This window comes from Thamnophis sirtalis, unplaced genomic scaffold (genome assembly GCF_051295495.1).
Source record: "Thamnophis sirtalis isolate CommonGarterSnake01/CBP01778 unplaced genomic scaffold, rThaSir2_p1.2 scaffold_3, whole genome shotgun sequence".
NCBI classification, from domain to species: Eukaryota; Metazoa; Chordata; class Lepidosauria; order Squamata; family Natricidae; genus Thamnophis; species Thamnophis sirtalis.
Genome location: NW_028261383.1, coordinates 71,589,968 through 71,608,023, shown reverse-complemented (window position 1 = coordinate 71,608,023; position 18,056 = coordinate 71,589,968). Strand labels below are relative to the sequence as shown.

Sequence of the window (18,056 nt, the reverse complement as noted above, 5' to 3'; positions counted from 1 at the left end):
ATTTCTCTCATATGAACATCATCAAGTAGTTTAATCAAGGCTGTTTCCATGCTGCATATAAATGTGGAGTCCAATGGAAATAGATATGGAAAGTTGCCTTACAAGCATTCTTGAAATGTTTTGTCTAAGAAAATCCTTGTCCAAGAAAACTATATTTACATATTTTGGAAAACCATGTTTCCAAAATTTTGGAAAATTTTGTTATCCAAAAATATAGAGACCAGGTTGCACTTCCTGAAGAAAAATCACATTACCATCACCTTCAGTGTAAAGAGACACTGATCATTCCCCATCATGCTGTTTTTAACAGTTAGCAATAGACTTGCAACATCTGGAACCATTTGTTCAAATTTTGTGAGGTTTTTGTTTTTGCAAATTGCTATATAGTCACATTTATGTGAAAATGAAAATAAATAGGCATAACCAAAATTCACATTTAAATATCCATCTAAATGTTAGCACATGAGTGCAACAATTATTCTGATCACATATAATTTTGTAAAGACTTAAGCAATTGATCAGTTCCTGGTCTTGGAACAGTTGCTGCTTTATGGCTCCCTCTCTCAAAGAAACTCCAACAAATTGCTGTAAAGTATTTCCTTGCTTTATCCATCTGCCTGAGGAAGGAAGCAAAATTGTATAAATGAAATTTAAATTCAAATAATAAGTAATGATGTTATTGTAATTTCTCTTTCCCTGTCTATGTTAGCGTATCCAAGTAATGATTCAACCAAGTGAAGATATTACCCATCCTGAGAACGGACCAGAACAAGCCCAACAGAGTAATTCTGCAAACAAAGAAGCATATATATAAAATCAGTCTTTGAAATGATTCAAAACTTCCTCTGGGGGCAAATACATAAGCACACACATACACAAACACACAAAAAAAAACCATGGTTGAATATTACCACAAATTTATGTCTGAGAATAAAATAACCTACCTCTAGTGGCACAAAAGACCATCACCACTATATAGGAAGCAATGTGGTATGATCAAACCATTTTGTGGGCTTAGTTGTTAACAATGTTTTGTGTTTCTGGCAATCCATAGACTGTTAACATTTTTATTCTCTCTCAGTAAGTGTGGAGTAACATTTTTATTCTCTCTCAGTAAGTGTGGAGTATCTGGGATTTATTAAAAGCACACACAGGTAGACCATTTTTAATCTTTACATTTTAGTGCAACAATTTGAACTTTTGTGCTAGTTTTTATTAATAAATTTCTTACTATTTGATTCCCAAGCTGTTATTTCTGAGAACAGTTAAATTGGAAAGCTGTTTTATATTCACCAGCAAAGTGTTTTTATTAAAGAAATTTCCAGTGAAAATACTGCCCTAGAAGTATTAACCAACTTGATTGTTGGGTTGGTTTTTATAATTTTCTCCTTCATGGAGCTATGTATTAATCATTCTTATACAACTGCCACAGGCAATACTTCCACTATCTAGTAATATCTTTTGGGCCTCTGGCATTTAATATATTACATTATTTTGTAGTAATATAACTATCAGAATATTTTCAGTATAAGCATCTTTCAAAGTACTGGATTTTTTTAATAAAACAAAAAAGTGGCAATATGACTACCTATTTCAAACTGTGATGAGTCCCTCTCAAAGGTTGGTCCTATATAAACTGCATACATTATCTATCATTTAAGCCAGGTTTTTCTTCATTTTATGTTATATAGTTATACAACTGATAAATGCAACATATATACTGAAAAGAACCAAACCAATAACTTATATGTCAAAACACTTCCCATAGAATGCAATTTAGGGCTTTAAACTTAGTCCTTCTTTCGTTGGTTTGTTTGAGATGTATCAATAATGAAGTTTTTGCTGGGAAGGAAATTGTAAAGCACTCTGAAAAAAGAATTTTAGTTTTTTTAAAAAATATATTTTATGTATGTATTTTTCATGGTAAGGATGGAAGCAATGAAAAAAAAATGATGGGCTATAGCATGCATTTTCCACAGGAGTTTAAAATATTTCTTCCAGCGTAGAAAACTGCAAAGTTCTGAGAGACCTCAATAGCAATCCTTGTTTGGCAGCTATGGAATAGACAGTGGGAATCATAGGAAAATGGTTTTAAATGACAGATAGAATTGTGCAATGAAACATACTTTTCAGCAAAATCTTGTGCAACATACAGTGTTAGATAGCATACATTTTATGTAGACCTACTGTGTGAACCACATGTTAACTGTGAATGTTGGTTTTTTGTTGTTTTTTTGTCTGAAGGTGACAAACATATGTTCTTGCAATAAGGTATTATTCTCAGAATGTCAAGCACATTATTGTAGCAAATATACATACATATATAAATATATATAAATATATATATACATGCACACACATTTCAATCTAATAATAAAAGCTTATAAAAAGTATTGTTTAGTAGGTTCTAAATTGTTTCATACAGTAGATCAAATGTAAATTATCAAGAAATCTATAAGAAACTAAATGTCTATAAGTGAAGTCTCAGATCCAAATATTGTAGATTTTCAGGGTTTAGAAGAAAAATAAAATGTCATATTTTACATGTTTCACATACATTACAAATTCAAACTTTCTCTTTATTGTTTATGTAATCAGGTCCCATGTTGTTCCAAGACAAATGAAGTATTCAATGTTTGATTGTATAACACTTATAACAGATGTTTGACAGATTTGCTCCAGCAAACTTCTGCACAAACGTATCATATATAGCACAAAAATAGTGTGGTAGAACTACTGTGCGTAAACTGTGAATAGCTGTAACTTTTTGTAGTATTTACCCTTTTAAAAAGAAAGAATATATGATCATATATGGTTTTGCAATAATAAATTATTCTCTAAACATCAAGCAAATTTATCTCTATATAAAAATATATGTAATATATACACATTCTAAAATATATATAGAACCTGTTTTAAAAGAGATAGAGTACAGTATAATTTAAAAAAATGGCAATGTTCTATGGACCAAATGTACAATATTTATAAATTAAAATGCATTTTAAATGTCTACAAATAGTGTCTTAATTAAAGCACGGTTGTTATGTAACTTTCCAAAAGCTAGAGAAAAAAATAAAGATTATATTATACATTCTATGATATGGCTGTAATTTTCTTTTTTTTAATTAGGCAGGTATATGCTTATTTATAGTAGTGTGAAACAAATTTCAATATCAGAAAGACCTTTTACTTCAGATATAACAATTAAGAAAAGAAAAACTAGATGAATAAGATTTAATTTACATTGTGATATTTCTATACTAATCAAAAGGATCTGACTCCATCCAGAAGACATCCTAAAAGCAAATGAATAATAAAATGCAGAGAAGGTCATTTATTTCCTCTGGACTGACTTGATCTCCCCGAAGGAATTCATGTTCTCAATTACATGGAACATTAATTCAATATTGTGCTTTAATCTTAAAATAAGGTTGATTTCTATCAAATTTGGTTCCAAAAAGAAAGTCTTATGTGAACGTGATCTACATGATCTAACTTTAAATAATGAAGGAATATCCAAATGTGTTTCTCATCTCCTTTGATGTGTTTGTCATCTCACAACCTCTTTAATATACACAAACATCATTATGTTAGTCCTTTCAGCCAAAATATGAGAGAAAATAATAAAATTTACAATAATAGTATCCATTTCTGCTGATATTGTCTCTTGTAAGTTGAAAACTCCAGTTATGTGAATATTAGGTATGATATCGTAATTTAAAGGATACTAAAGCTTCAAAGTGATGCCGTATTGTTCGTTTGTTTGTTTTTTGTTTGTTTATTTCCCACATCTCTTAGAAAGAAAATCTTGGAGGAATATGCTCTGACTGCATGGGTGGGTTCTGGCAGCCCCTACTGCTGGTTCACTCATGGGCCCACAGTGCACGCATGCGCAATACAATAAAAATTGTTCTGCACATGCGCAGCAGCCAAAAACAAGATGGCACCGCCTATGGTGCCACCAGAAGAATCAGTTTGGGGACATGGCAGGCCTCAGTCACTGCCAGTTCCAGTGATCCAGGCCTCCAAACCACTACTGGTTCGGCTGAAGCAGTACGAACCGGTAGCAACCCACCACTATCTGACTGGTTTATTCCAGATCAATATACTTTATATTTGAAAATCTATTACAGTTTTAAGTATTCTATATAGAGCAAGAAAAATTTGCATAGTATCATCTAGGGGAATAAGAAAGAAAAAGCAGAAATGTAATCCAAATAAGACAAAGTTGCTGTGTAGCAATGTAGACTTGGGGACTGAATGTTTTGGATAGAGTTATGCTTTTCCTGAGTAAGCAGATTTTGACCTAGTAATATTCTTTGATTTCCCAGCTATTATTTTACCCAAAGGTAGCAAGGAAGGTGTCTGCACAATTATACCCAGTGCACCACTGAGATTGGACCTGGTGATGGTTTTCAATACCTTTGTCAAATTCCACTCTAATTACCATAATTTGGTTTATATGCAGCCAATTGTATACTGAGTTCCTAAAAATGATACATCAATATCGTCCTTATACCTCTCTCTGCTTATATCATGTGCACATATCAGGAAGAAGTAAGACTACATAAATATATTCCCCATACAGTTTTGAATCTCTGAAATACAGAATTGTCTATCATCATCATACATGTGACACTGTAGCTTACATGATTCAATCAAGTATCTGCTTGGACTGACACCAAGCAAAACCAGTTATTCTCTTCACCCGCAACTTAGGGGTCAAGAATATAAAACATCATCTTAATGGATCTGACAACAGCAGGATAACCAACTGGTCTTTGTCCATCACCAACAGAAATTCAACACAAACAGATGTGAGACACCACAAAATCTAAGCCATATTGCTTTAGATTTAAAAACAAAAACAAAATGAATTAGAAACATTATTCTAAAACTGTCCAAATACCTTGTCAGCTAACTTCTTTAAAATTAAAACAGTAGAGACTGGCTACTAATTCAAGGAATAGTAGACTAAAGAGACCCTATTTCTTGATCAGGGACCACTTATTAAAAATATTCAAATCTCATTGAGGATGTTTACCAACTGTCTTCAAGAGTGGAGATGCCAGTTGAAATAGGCAAGGTGGACAAGACTCTAACCTACAAGATGTTCAAACTACTGCCAGTTCTCCCAATGAGAATTGGCGGAAACACTCCAGAGAATATCCTGTTTCAGTTTTCCATGAATGACTTTATAGAATCTGTAATCAAAGTGGAGAAAAACTGTGTCAAATCTGACTGAACATAGCAGCAAAAAAGTGATAATTCTTCATAGAGAAGAATGGATATATCTGCTTGGATATGAATCTAGATTTATAAAACTATGGAGGTCCACTGGATGGTTGTTGCTCCATATGTGAAGAGAATGTTATTTGTTCTATGATAGCCCTTCAATATTCCAAGCAAAATATTGTAAAATCTATGATGATCACTAGGGACGGTGGCTTAGTGGCTAAGATGCTGAGCTTGTCAATCAAAAAGGTCATCAGTCTGGCGGTTCAAATCCCTAGTGCCGCATAAAGGAGTGAACTCTTGTTACTTGTCCCATCTTTTGCCACCCTAGTAGTTTGAAAGCATATAAAAATGCAAGTAGAAAAATAGGAAATTTTGGTGGGAAGGTAACAGTATTCCATGCACCTTCGGTGGTTAGTCATGCCGGCCACATGACCACGGAGACGTCATCGGACAGTGCTGTCTCTTCAGCTTTGAAACAAAGATGAGCACCGCCCCCTAGAGTTGGGAGTGACTAGCACATATGTGCAAGGGGAACCTTTACCTTTATGATGATTACTAGAGGAATAAGTTGTCTCTAGCATGCTGAAGTCTCCATTACCTGTTTTACCTCTTGCAACTTATCTGAGTAGTCAGATGATCTATAAGGTAGCCCTGGATTTGATAGCTGTTCTCCGCCAAATGTTAATGATATCTTCTACAAATTTAGCAAAATGCTGGGACTCCATGTGGTTTCACAAGCCCTGAAAATAACATGAAAACCTTTCAGAGTCAAGGTGCTCTCAAGCTAACTGAGATTTACATTCCATTGCTTTTCTAGTAGAAGGGGCTCCCCTAACCAGGTACTGAATAATATAAGTTACAACCTGATCAATCTATATTGCCACATTACCAAACCTCAAGGAGGAAATAGATGCTGCTCTATGTTGAAAACCCTTCAAAAAGTCCTAAGTAGATTTTCCCTTTATGAGTCTGTCCGATTGGTAAGTTTATCAAGATAAACCTTTCTGAAGATGCATTGCTATCATAGACTCATTTTTCTGATATAAAGGGAAAATTCTTCTGCATTGTACACAGACTTTCAATCTTCTACCATAGAAGCTATAATATAAAACATATAAACAAATAATTGCTTCCCAATACTATTTAAGACTAAATATTCTGAATGCTTTTAACTTTCTCTGATTATGCTACATTTTTAATTAGCCAATATTGTCAGTTCTTTTGCATAATATTACCATTTTAGATTTCACACAGACAAAGATGTAACTCATTATGAGTGGATTTTTTCTTTCTTTCTTCCCCCTTTGCCTCAGAGCTGGGATGGCTGAAGGAGAAGATTTTAACAACTTTTCCATTAACTTACATTCAGGCTGCCAATGAAGATCTCTGAGGTCCTGTCCAACCTTATGAATCTATGTTTTATAAGCATTTCCATTAATCAGTTGAATCATTTCACTTTAACTGCTTTTCTTTCACTGTTTTCCTCATGTAATTTCAGCCAATTGCAATCACATGAAGTGTTAATACCACTTTATAGTGCCTTGGTAAGGCCACACTTGGAATACTACATTCAGTTTTGGTAGCCACGATGTAAAAAAGATGTGGAGACTCTAGAAAGAGTGCAGAGAAGAGCAACAAAGATGATTAGGGGATTGGAGGCTAAAACATATGAAGAACAGTTGCAGGAACTGGATATGTCTAGTCTTATGAAAAGAAAGACTAGGTAGACATTGGAACACTGATAGCAGTGTTCCAATATCTCAGGGGCTGCCACAAAGAAGAGGGAGTCAAACTATTCTCCAAAACACCTAAGGGTAGGACAAGAAGCAATGTGTGGAAACTAATCAAGGAGAGAAGCAACTTAGAACTGAGAAGAAATTTCCTGACAGTTAGAACAATTACTCAGTGGAACAACTTGCCTCCAGAAGTTATGAATGCTCCAACACTGGAAGTTTTTAAGAAGATATTGCATAACCATTTATATGAAATGGTATAGGGTTTCCTGCCTAGGCAGGGGGTTGGACTAGAAGACCTCCAACTCTGTTATTCTATTCTGTTCTGTTCTATTCCCTTCTATTCAATGCACGAATGAATCAATTCTTTATTCATAGTCAGTAATCAACCATTTAAAATACCCTACCAAAACTTAAAAAATGAGAACAATAAGACAAAACAGCAGTTCATAGTTACCAGTACAATGCATGATAAAACAGTAAAACAAAGGAAAGTATGGAGAGGCAGCAAAATTAACTTTATTATTTGTCCCATCTTTTACATATCACTACATTTTTTATTGCAGTAATCTCATGAGACCAAATTTATTCAACAGGCATGGCCATGGAGTTGTATGCAAAGACTGCCCGTTGGATATATGATTGGCTACACTATGATATAGCTGGTTATAAGCAGCCATGGACTATGAACAACAAAAGAAGCATTATCCAGTAATTTAAAATATGGTGTTCATGTTGACAAAATTTCTCTTTCTTTCTGTCCTGGGAAATGCTGTGATCTGGACAATAATGCCAGCATTAAATCCTGGAAGAGGAGAAGCTATTTCATTTGAAAACTACAAATGGAAGTTTGTATCTGGAAAAATGTAGTGGCGTATACAGTGGTGATGTTCAGACATTCACACAGAACCTAACAGCAATTTGAAAAAACATAGTGCTATAGTTTCCCAGGAGAATCATAGGTGATTGAAAAACAAAGATAAAAAAATAATGACTAGCATTAATAGTCAACAATGTTCAGGGGAAGAAAAGAGGAGGAAGTGGAGGGAGCAAAAGAAGTTCTATTCAAGGCCAATTTAATTTCCCAGGAACTATTAGACCCTTTGGGATCTCTACCAGAGATGACCGTTCATCATACAAGTCTCTAGACATCTGAGGGGATTTGAAGCATTAAGCTCAGAAATGTTTAGATCTCACTATTTTGGAGGCATCTAATTGGGATATGATCCTAAGAGAACACTGCATAATAGTTGAACCAGCAACTTCACCTCAAATAATTAAGGCATTGCTCTAATAATATGTCATCTAGTATATTTATCTAAAATAGATTCCCATCATCAATATATATATCAAGAAATTTCCTGACAGAACAATTAATCAGTGGAACTACTTGCTTACAGAAGTTATAAATGCTCCAACACTGGAAGTTTTAAAGAAGAGATTGGACAACCATTTATCTGATATGGTAGGGCTTCCTGCCTGAGTAGGCAGTTGGACTAGAAGACCTCCAAGGTCCCTTCCAATTCTGTCATTCTATATTGTATATAAGTCCATTCACTCTTTTTGATTACCTTTAGCATCTATTTATGAAAGACATAGACGAATAACATCTTTTAAAATAATATTTTCCCAAAGCAGTATTAATCTGAGGAACTGTTTTTCTCCCATTGGTCTTCACATTGGTCCTGTACGATCAGAGAGTTGTTTGTTTAGTGCCAGGCAGACCAGAAATGAACCCTATGGAAGATAAAGATCTTGCAAGGCTGATTGTGCATCTTATACTCCTCTCTCTTTTTTAACTACATGAATTGGGACGTGGTCTGAAATATTTGTGCACACATTATATTGAACTTAATCTGTGTTCTGTCAGGCAAAAGTAACCAGGAACAGGAGTTGATTCAAATCACTAGAAGTTTATTACATATCAGTGGTGGGCTCCAGATCCCATTGCAACCGGTACGCTGTAACGGAACCGGGCATCCATCACGTGTATGCATGCAGCACGCGCGCAGCGAACACATGCATACTTACTGCCATGACACTCCAGTTGCTCGGTGGAGTGTCATGCAGGCAGCTTATGCTCCCTGCATGAAAGCCCCGATTAGCTCAAATACAGGTAAGGAGGGTGGGTGGGCGGGTGGGCCCTCTGGAGCACCATACCGGAACGGTAGCTGGTGCTCCCAGCAGGCACCAGTACACCCAGATGGGGGTGTATTGGTCGTATCCCACCACTGCTACCTATACACAAGACTCTGATCTACCAATGGTCAAAGCAAATTGGCACTAGATAAAAGTCAACGGAATTCATGAGGGGCTGGACTAGTCTCTTGGAATAAGGATTCCAAACTTATGACATGTATGACCCCACCTTTGGGCTCTGGCTGATCTTCTCTTCCTAAATCCCTTTCTTCCTCAAGGCCATCCTTTTTACATTTAGAATAACATTTAATTATTATTAAAAGCAGGCAGTTAGTTTATTACTCAGGCCACAACTTCAATGGCATTGTTGGTTTTAAATTATATAAAGTAATTTAATTCATTTATCATTTTAAGATGTTTCAATGTCATGAAATTGGAGAAATTCTAGCTTTATCTCACTTTCAGAAAACAAAAATATAAACCCACTGCTTTTTTCATCAGAAAAGCATACACTAGAATTGTTTTGTTTGGCCAAGTGAATATTTGTTACCTACAACAACTGCTTGTGCCAATTTCTGTTGCTAGGCAACATAGGACTATTGATCTTAAAAGCAGGATTCTGGGACCCTATTTCAGTTCATTTTGTGGAGAAGGTGATTAAATGTAGTTACATCTACCTACAGTGCTACTTAATCATCCTAAGTACCACTTACAGTGGTACTTAATCATGATTCAGTTTTTCTTTCAAGAGCAAAGTAATAAATATGTATCTGAAGTAAAGCAGAAATATTAGATTCTGTTTCAGATTTTTTTTCTGAGCTATTACTATTCATTGCACACTAGTGTGTATCTTCAAATGAAAACCCAAATAATTATTTTTTAAAAAAAACTAAAATCCTACATCTAAAACAGAATAGTAGTATTCCAAATGTAACTTATAATAATCTTTCATACAATCTGTTATGATTTACCAGTTAAAATCAGTAGCAACCTAAGAATTGAAAGAACCTATGGAATACTGTATAATCAAAGATCCATCTAGTACAGCTTCTCTGACAGGAAACTGATAAGCCTTGACTGTTAGCAATAGTCTTCTTTCATTTACCAGCTGGCAATTAAACCATCATTCTGCTGATTCAGGAGGAGGCAGTCATCAAGATTGAAAACCAGTGATAAGTTTCTGCAGACCTCTTCAAGTCCAAGTTAATCAAACATTTGAGGTAATGAATGCTATACGTTCTAAGTTGAATGGATAACCTGATACTCTGGGAGAGAAAGAACAGCTTCTGTCTGCCCATATTTTCCATATATCATAGAAAATGGTTTTATATATTTCTATCATGTCCAAAAGACCTCAGTACTGTAAACTTTTCTTATTGGGGAATATTTTAACTCACTAATAATTTGGCCCTTCTTTTCTCATCTCATTCTGATCTCCATGTCAGTTCCAACTGACGGTCCAGTTCTGCTTCAAATCTTTGGCAGAATTTATGTTTATTTTTCAAGCATAAAAATCATCTATTCTCTCTGTTTCATCTTTTTTTAACCAGTTCATGTCAACATTGTTCTTTTATTTCTTGCCTAGTGAAATATCTTGTTATTAACCTTTTGGTTGATTTTTTTAAAATTCCATCTGAATTTCACTTCTACCACTCAGGAGAGCGAAAGTATATCCCTAGAATCGACATTATTTTGGGAACTGATGTTCTATATCCAAAGACATCCAATGGATCAGTATGTCCCATATGAATATTTTAGTTTATTAAACTGTGTCTTTTGACACCTAAAATGTATAAATTTTTCACCAAAATCATCTGGCCAATATCAATAAGCAGTTTCAATTTGTTATTTTTTATGTAGAATTATTGCTGGTATTTCCTGAAATAATTGCTTCATCTGCTCACAAAAATCTTATGCTGCTGCAGCAAAAGTACCAGAGAAATATGTAAACTTTACACCTTACATCAAGATAGTATAAACTGAGGGAATCCTTTTGGAATATAGAGGCAGGTTTAATTTAGGGGTGTCTTTTAGTCAACCAGATCTATTTCTACACAACATCCACATTCAAGTGCCTTTACATTTTTCTCAAACCAGAATTTAATCAAATTAAGAATATACTAGTTGAATTTTGAAATGATCCTCTCAGTATCACAAAAGACCTGTTAGGATTTCTTTAAGAATTCTTTTTACCTAGATGTGGACACTGCCCTAGGGATCCATATATTTTATATTGAGTTCTTCAGATTCAAATTAATAGAGAACATTCAATAAATAATAAGTTGTAAATATTCTTGACTGCCTATTTTCTTGACATACATGAGCACTTTGCTGGAGAAATTATTCCCTTTAAAAAAATTTAACTAAAATGAAAAATTAGCATAATGTAAACAATCTGCAAAAGATATAAATGTTCTAACAAAATATGCAGAAATGTAACAATTAAAAGAAACTCATGAAGACAACATAGAATACATTTAAAGTTTGGAAAACTATATCTCTGAACTTGGAAAACTTTTGCTCACGTAAGTCTTGATTTCTGCTTTGTGTGTGAAAAATTAATACTGTAGACTTAGAAGCCTTGTGGATTTTTAAAATCGGAAAGGATATATGTGTATCTTGCAAAGAGAGTAAATACAGAAAAATGCAGTTAGCCAACAACTATGCAAATCTCTTTAAATTACTTGCATAAGTATGCAACCTTGATCTTGACTATAATTACAGTATTGCTTGATTGATTTCCTAATCCAATGGGGAGAGGGGTGGTTTTATTTAAAAGCTTACATATACTTTCAAGTCACACTGAAATTGGTTCCATAAAGGATATTCACCCTAGAGCCTGATGTCTATTCATAGGATCAATATGGAGACAACTTTCTATTCACTTCAGAACATCTGTTTCCCTTCTTTCTGAATGATACTAAAGGTCAAATTAATAACTTATGATAAAGTACTTGAAACACAAAAAAATCCACCAAAAATAAAACAGCAAAACTAAATGCAAATGAGATTTAAAGCTAAAGGTTCCCCTCTCACATATGTGCTATTTGTTCCCAACTCTAGGGGGCAATGCTCATCTCTGTTTCAAAGCCGAAGAGCCAGCATTGCCCGAAGACATTCTCTGTGGTCATGTGGCCGGCATGATTAAATGCTGAAGGCGCACGGAAGTTCCTATTTTTCTAGCATTTTATATGCTTTCTCGAACTGCTAGGTTGGCAGAAGCTGGGACAAGTAATGGGAGCTCACTCCAATATGTGGTGCTAGGGATTTGAACTGCCAAACTGCCAAGCTTTCTGATCGACAAGTTAAATGTCTCAGCCACTGAGCTATGGTGTCCTTTTCTCTGAGCATTATTTGCCTTCTAACCATACATAACCTTTCTTTAATCCTTTCTATTTTCAAATGGCCTTACAAAATTCTTTGATGTATCATTATCTTTAGCTTGTCTCAAGCTGCAACATACAGTAATTCAGACTTTATTGGGAAAATTGCCTGTTTCACTTTAGCATATAAAAAGTTACATCTGAACTTTTACATAACCACTCATTCTCTTGCAGGAGAACAGATTTTATAGCAAAACAAAATATTTCATTGGTCCACCAGAAGGTTGTATGCATTTGCCCAGGTTTTGCTTGTTTCTGTGAGTGGGTGGAAAGGAGGCCTCTTTTGTATCATATCAAATAGACAACATTTCTGACAGTTTCTGCTTGTAGATCAGGAATAAAAATTGTGGTGTTTTCTGTTTTTCTGGGAAGAAAGTTTCTAAACCTTCATCTCAGCAATGAAAACTAATAGCTTAAGGTCCCAAAGGTTTTTTTTCAAGAAGCAACTGGAATTGCTTGTTTCTCTTTGAAGACATTTAACTTCTTATCCAAGAAGCTTCTTCAGCTGTGATTGGATGGTGGACAATGGAAGGATTTATACTCCTTGTAGGCAGCTGAAAACCACTTGAAGAAACTAGAAACATTTGAAATGTGGATTTACAGACAGCTGTTATGTATAAGTTGGGTTGCAAAATCAGAAATGAGGAGGTGATAAGCCACCTGGGAAAGCAAAGGGAAATCATCAAAGTCATAAAAAAGTAAAAGTTAGAATATTTTGGACATGTGATTCAACACCTAGAAAAAAATGGCATCCTTCACTTAATCCTCCAGGGAAAGATTGAAGGTAAATGAGGTCCAGGCAGAAGAAGAAAATTATGGCTTCAAAACCTAAGGGACTGGTTTGGACAAAACTCAGCAGCACTTTTTCATGTGGCTATTGACAAAAATAGGATTGCCAACATGATTGGCAACATCCGATGACGATATGGCACAAGGAGAAGAAGAAATAAGCAGCTGGTCATTTGCATTCTTTTAGTTAATTGTTGAAGTTGCCTGGAGATTTATCTGTGTGATCAGGGTCATATCCCTCTGACTCTGTTAAGAGACAGCTGCTCGATTTTGACATATATGGCCTCTTTGACTCTTCTTTCAAACCAGCGGTCCTCTTTGTCCAAAATGTGGACTTTGATGTCTTCAAAAAAGTGTCCTTTGTCTTTTAAATGCAGAGGGACCACTGAATCCTGTCCTGATAGGGTTGTTCTCCTATGTTGTGCCATGCATTTAGGAAGTTGCTTTGTTTTTCTCAGATCTGCATTATACTGCATATATATACCACATTGCTCAGTTTGTGTTTGGGAATTTTATCATTGGGGTGGACAAGTTTCTGCCTTAATGTATTCTTGGATTTAAAGTGTGCACATAAGTTGTGTCAGCTAAAGATCCTCCTGACCTTTTCCGATATTCCTGCACTGTGCGGAATGACAATGTTGCTTTGTTTATTGTTTTCTTGGAAGTATAAATCCTTCCGTGCCCCACCATCCAATCACAGCTGAAGAAGTTTCTTGGATGAGAAGCAAAATGTCTTTAAAGAAAAACAAGCAAGTCCAGATGCATCTTGAAAAAGCACCTTTGGGACAACTGTGACTTGGATGACTGAGAATCTTCAGAGACATTTAGCAGCTTAGGATGCTAATAGAAGAGCTCTAAGATTACAACCTAAAAATGTTTCCCTAGGAGTGAGAATTTCACAGAAATCTTGTTAGAATTCCCATCTGATTGAAATCCATTTCATGTTTTTATTGAGTATAAATTTCTGGAGCACAAGATTTTATTTGGGTGAAAATCCTGACATTATTGGAAGAAAAAGTAGATATTGTCCTTAATTTGTCAAACTTGTATCTTCCTTATTTGCCAGTGAAAAGACAGTGTTGAAAATGTCAAAGTCAGGATGATGCTTATTTAGTCTGACAGCTGCATGCACATATCATTTGATGGAACTACAGTCTAGTTTCCCCCTTCATCCTAGTTCCCTAATGGCTCTGCCTTCTTTGAGAAAATATAGCTCCATTTTGATAGCAAAATAGCCAGTGGTGGGATCCTACCGGTTTAAAAACCAGTTCAGTGATCATGTGCTTCACTGGTTGGTAGTCTCCATCTCTGTCTTTGTCTGTCTCTCTCTCTGTTTCTCTCTCTCTCTGTCTCTCTGTCTCTCTGTCTCTCTCTCTCTCTCTCTCTCTCTCTCTCTCTCTCTCTCTCTCTCTCTCTCTCTCACACACACACACACACACACACAATTCATGATGCTATTTCTTTTTAGGCTAAATTACATTTTGAGATATCACTTAAAAAATTATTTCTTATAACAAATTAAAAGCTCAAATCCATATTCAGCCATCACCCATTCATTCCTTACTCTGTCTATACTTACATTACCACACATACTTCCTAATCATCCCATGGATTTTGATATATTATTTTTCAGATATCCATACTCCTCTTTGCATTATACAATCTACCACACATTCACAGTAAATAATTTGTTTCAACGAACATCTTATATACAAAGTAATATATTCACATTCATATCATATATTCTTGTCTTACTCTTTTTTCAGTGTTGAACCATTCACTAAGAATTTTGTTTATTTTCTTACATGTGTTGTTTTTATTCTACACTGCTTTTATCTATTCAGCAACAATGCATTTGTTGAAAATACTCCATAATTCAAGCCCAGAACCTGTCTGAACTACCTAGAGTTCTGAGGGAGATGGACAGTCTAGAAACATGAAATATAAATAAAATAAATTCACTATTTTATACTTTCTGTAAATCAATAATTCATCTCATGTGCCATTCCTGGGCTGGGGAACCTTACTCTGTCACTCATGCTTTGGTCATCTCCCATTTGAATTGCATTTAGTCCACAAGTTAGAGTTGGACTAACTCTAGCCCAATTTGGACCAGGATTCCTGTCACTGAGTGATGTGGTTGTAAAGCAGGACATCACATAACTATATCACTTGATGTAACCCAAGACATGTATGTGGTTGACTAGGAAGCAGTGAGAGTCCCAGGTAAGGAGCATGGGTACCTCAAGCAGGTGGGGGACACCCTGGAAGGCTGTTAGCCAGGGGTGTCAAACTTGATTGCATTGAGGGCCTCATAAGTGTCGTGTTTGACCTTGGAAGGGCAGGTGGCATGGCCAGAATTCTGTTTTTGCTGGCAGAGGCACCACAGGGCAGTCCTTCACTGTTTCCAGGGTGGCTTCAGTGGGCTAGATCTAAGCATCTCACTGGCTGGATCTGGCCCTTGGGCCTTGAGTTTAACACCCCTGTTGCACACTATGCACAAATTGAGGGACAGGGTGCTGTAGTGCAACCAGCAAGAAACAGACAATATGCATCCTTGTCTCAGCACCTTTCCTACAGTGAAACTAGATCTTTCTAAATCTGGTTCTTATAGTGGCTTGTTTACTAAAAAGATTCCTCAGAAGAATAATCAGATGGTCAACAAACCCATTAGCCTTAATAGTATTCACATGACTGGATTACTGTAACGCGTTCTACATGGGGTTGCCCTTGAAGAGTGTTCGAAGACTGCAGTTGGTCCAGAATGCAGCCGTGCGAGTGATAGTGGGGGTGCCTAGGTACACCCACGTTACACCTATCCTCTGCGAGCTGCACTGGCTCCCCATTGGTCTCAGGACATGCTTAAAGGTGCTAGTCGTTACTTTTAAAGCCCTACATGGTTTAGGACCTGGCTACCTGAGAGACCATCTCCTGCCATTTACCTCCCAGAGACCAATAAGATCACACAGATTAGGCCTCCTCCGGATTCCATCTGCCGGTCAATGTTGGCTGGCGACTCCCCGAGGAGGGCCTTCTCTGTAGCTGCTCCAGCCCTATGGAACGATCCTCCCATAGAGATCCGGACCCTTACTACTCTTCCGGCCTTCCACAAAGTGATTAAGACCTGGCTGTTCCAGCAGGCCTAGGGCTGTTGATTTTATCCAGCCCCACTCTAAGCTGTATGTATGTTGTGCAATTTTAATGTTTGTTCTTTTTCTTTTTAATTTTTATATGTCCCCCCCCCCCCCGTTTTTATCTGTAAGCCGCCCAGAGTCTCTAGGGAGTGGGTGGCATACAAATCCTAATAAAACCTAAACCTAAACCTAAACATTCTAGCATGAATTGCACAGTCAATAAACCAAAGGAAAACTCTGGTATCTGTGTGGGTTCTTTGTTATCCAATTTGCATGAGCTCTCTAAATACAGTACATAAACCGATATTTCCAATTGCTGGCCAGCAATCTTGTCCCATATCTAATGATATCAAACCACTACTGCACTTTAACTTCTGCAACTTTAAACAATTCAGTGAACACTTCATCTGTACTCAATACTTCTCTGACAGCTGATAGCCTGCCAGGCATATTTCACTTCCTTGTGGAGTTAGTCCTTGGATATTCTCTTTCTCTCTCTGCAAATATTTTTGCTATTATATAATCACATTTCTAAATGGTATAAATATAGTCCCTTTAATCACATGTGCCTTAATTTAATCTCTTCCATGTTAACTTCAAATTAGTTCTATCTAGCTATACATTTGTGATTTGTTTTTTTAATCTCAATTTTCTTTTCTTGTTATATTCCTTTTTTATTGATATTCTTGACTGAGATAGCCTACATAAAATGCACATTAAAAAATAGATGGCGTTTCAATTACATCATCACAGCCACCGTCCTGCCTTTTTTTAAACCATGCCTTGCAGATACCCCTATATCCTTTCTTGACCTTTTTTCTGTCCAAGACTTTTATTCTCTATCTTTTCTTTGCTTCAGAACAAGGATGGCTTGTTCTGAAAGCCATATATATCTTTGAACCATTGATGTTTTTATTCCCTGTTTCAGTTTTCAAGAGATCTGTTTGCATAGCTTATTAGTTTAGCATAAGTTAAGCATTCTAAATTCTGTTCCTTAAATTGATCTTGTATTCTGGTTGTACGTTCCTCAGGTCCTATTAGGCCACCACAGTTCTCTTCTTCATTTTTTTTTACATTTAATTCATATTTGATGCTTACAATTTGTGATCTATTCTATTGGATGCATTGGAAATTTCCCAGATTATTGATGTGCCCTTCTCCTCCTCCTTCTGTTCATAGACACTTGATTGACTTGATTCATAGGCACTTGATTGACTTCCTTGAAATCAAAAGTTATAAAACTTTTGATTTCAAGGAAGTCAATCAAGTGCCTATGAATATAGCATGTGCATTTATACTGCTTGAGGCAAAAAAACCAAATAATTCTCTCTGCATAACTTTATTACTTGAATTATGTTTTAGTTTCCTCTTTCTCTGACTTCATTATTCCACTCACCCATTAATGAAATACCCATTAGCAACCTGTTATAATTTCCTATATAATTCCAAAGTAACTGTTATGTCTGCAGTCCTTCAGAAATATTGAATGTTTTAATGGTCATGGTAGCCTCTATTTTGTGGAATTCTTTCTATAGACAAACTCAACTCATTCATGAATTTGTCTCAATATTACAGTAAAACCTTTTCCCGTCAGATTGTCTTTTGCCGTGCGTTACTAGTCTTATTTATGGTTTCTGTAT

The 18,056-nt window shown here is 35.8% G+C and overlaps 1 protein-coding gene across 1 annotated transcript in view; it reads left to right on the top strand.

Moving 5' to 3' along the window:
* Positions 1-3,096, top strand: part of SLC6A1 (solute carrier family 6 member 1) — a 71,093-nt gene extending 67,997 nt beyond the window's left edge. The window contains exon 15 of the mRNA XM_087709118.1: positions 710-3,096. Within this exon, the coding sequence (XP_087565244.1) occupies positions 710-814 (105 nt within the window). The 3' untranslated portion in view covers positions 815-3,096. The remainder of the gene's footprint in view (positions 1-709) is intronic.
* Positions 3,097-18,056: the final 14,960 nt, after the last annotated feature.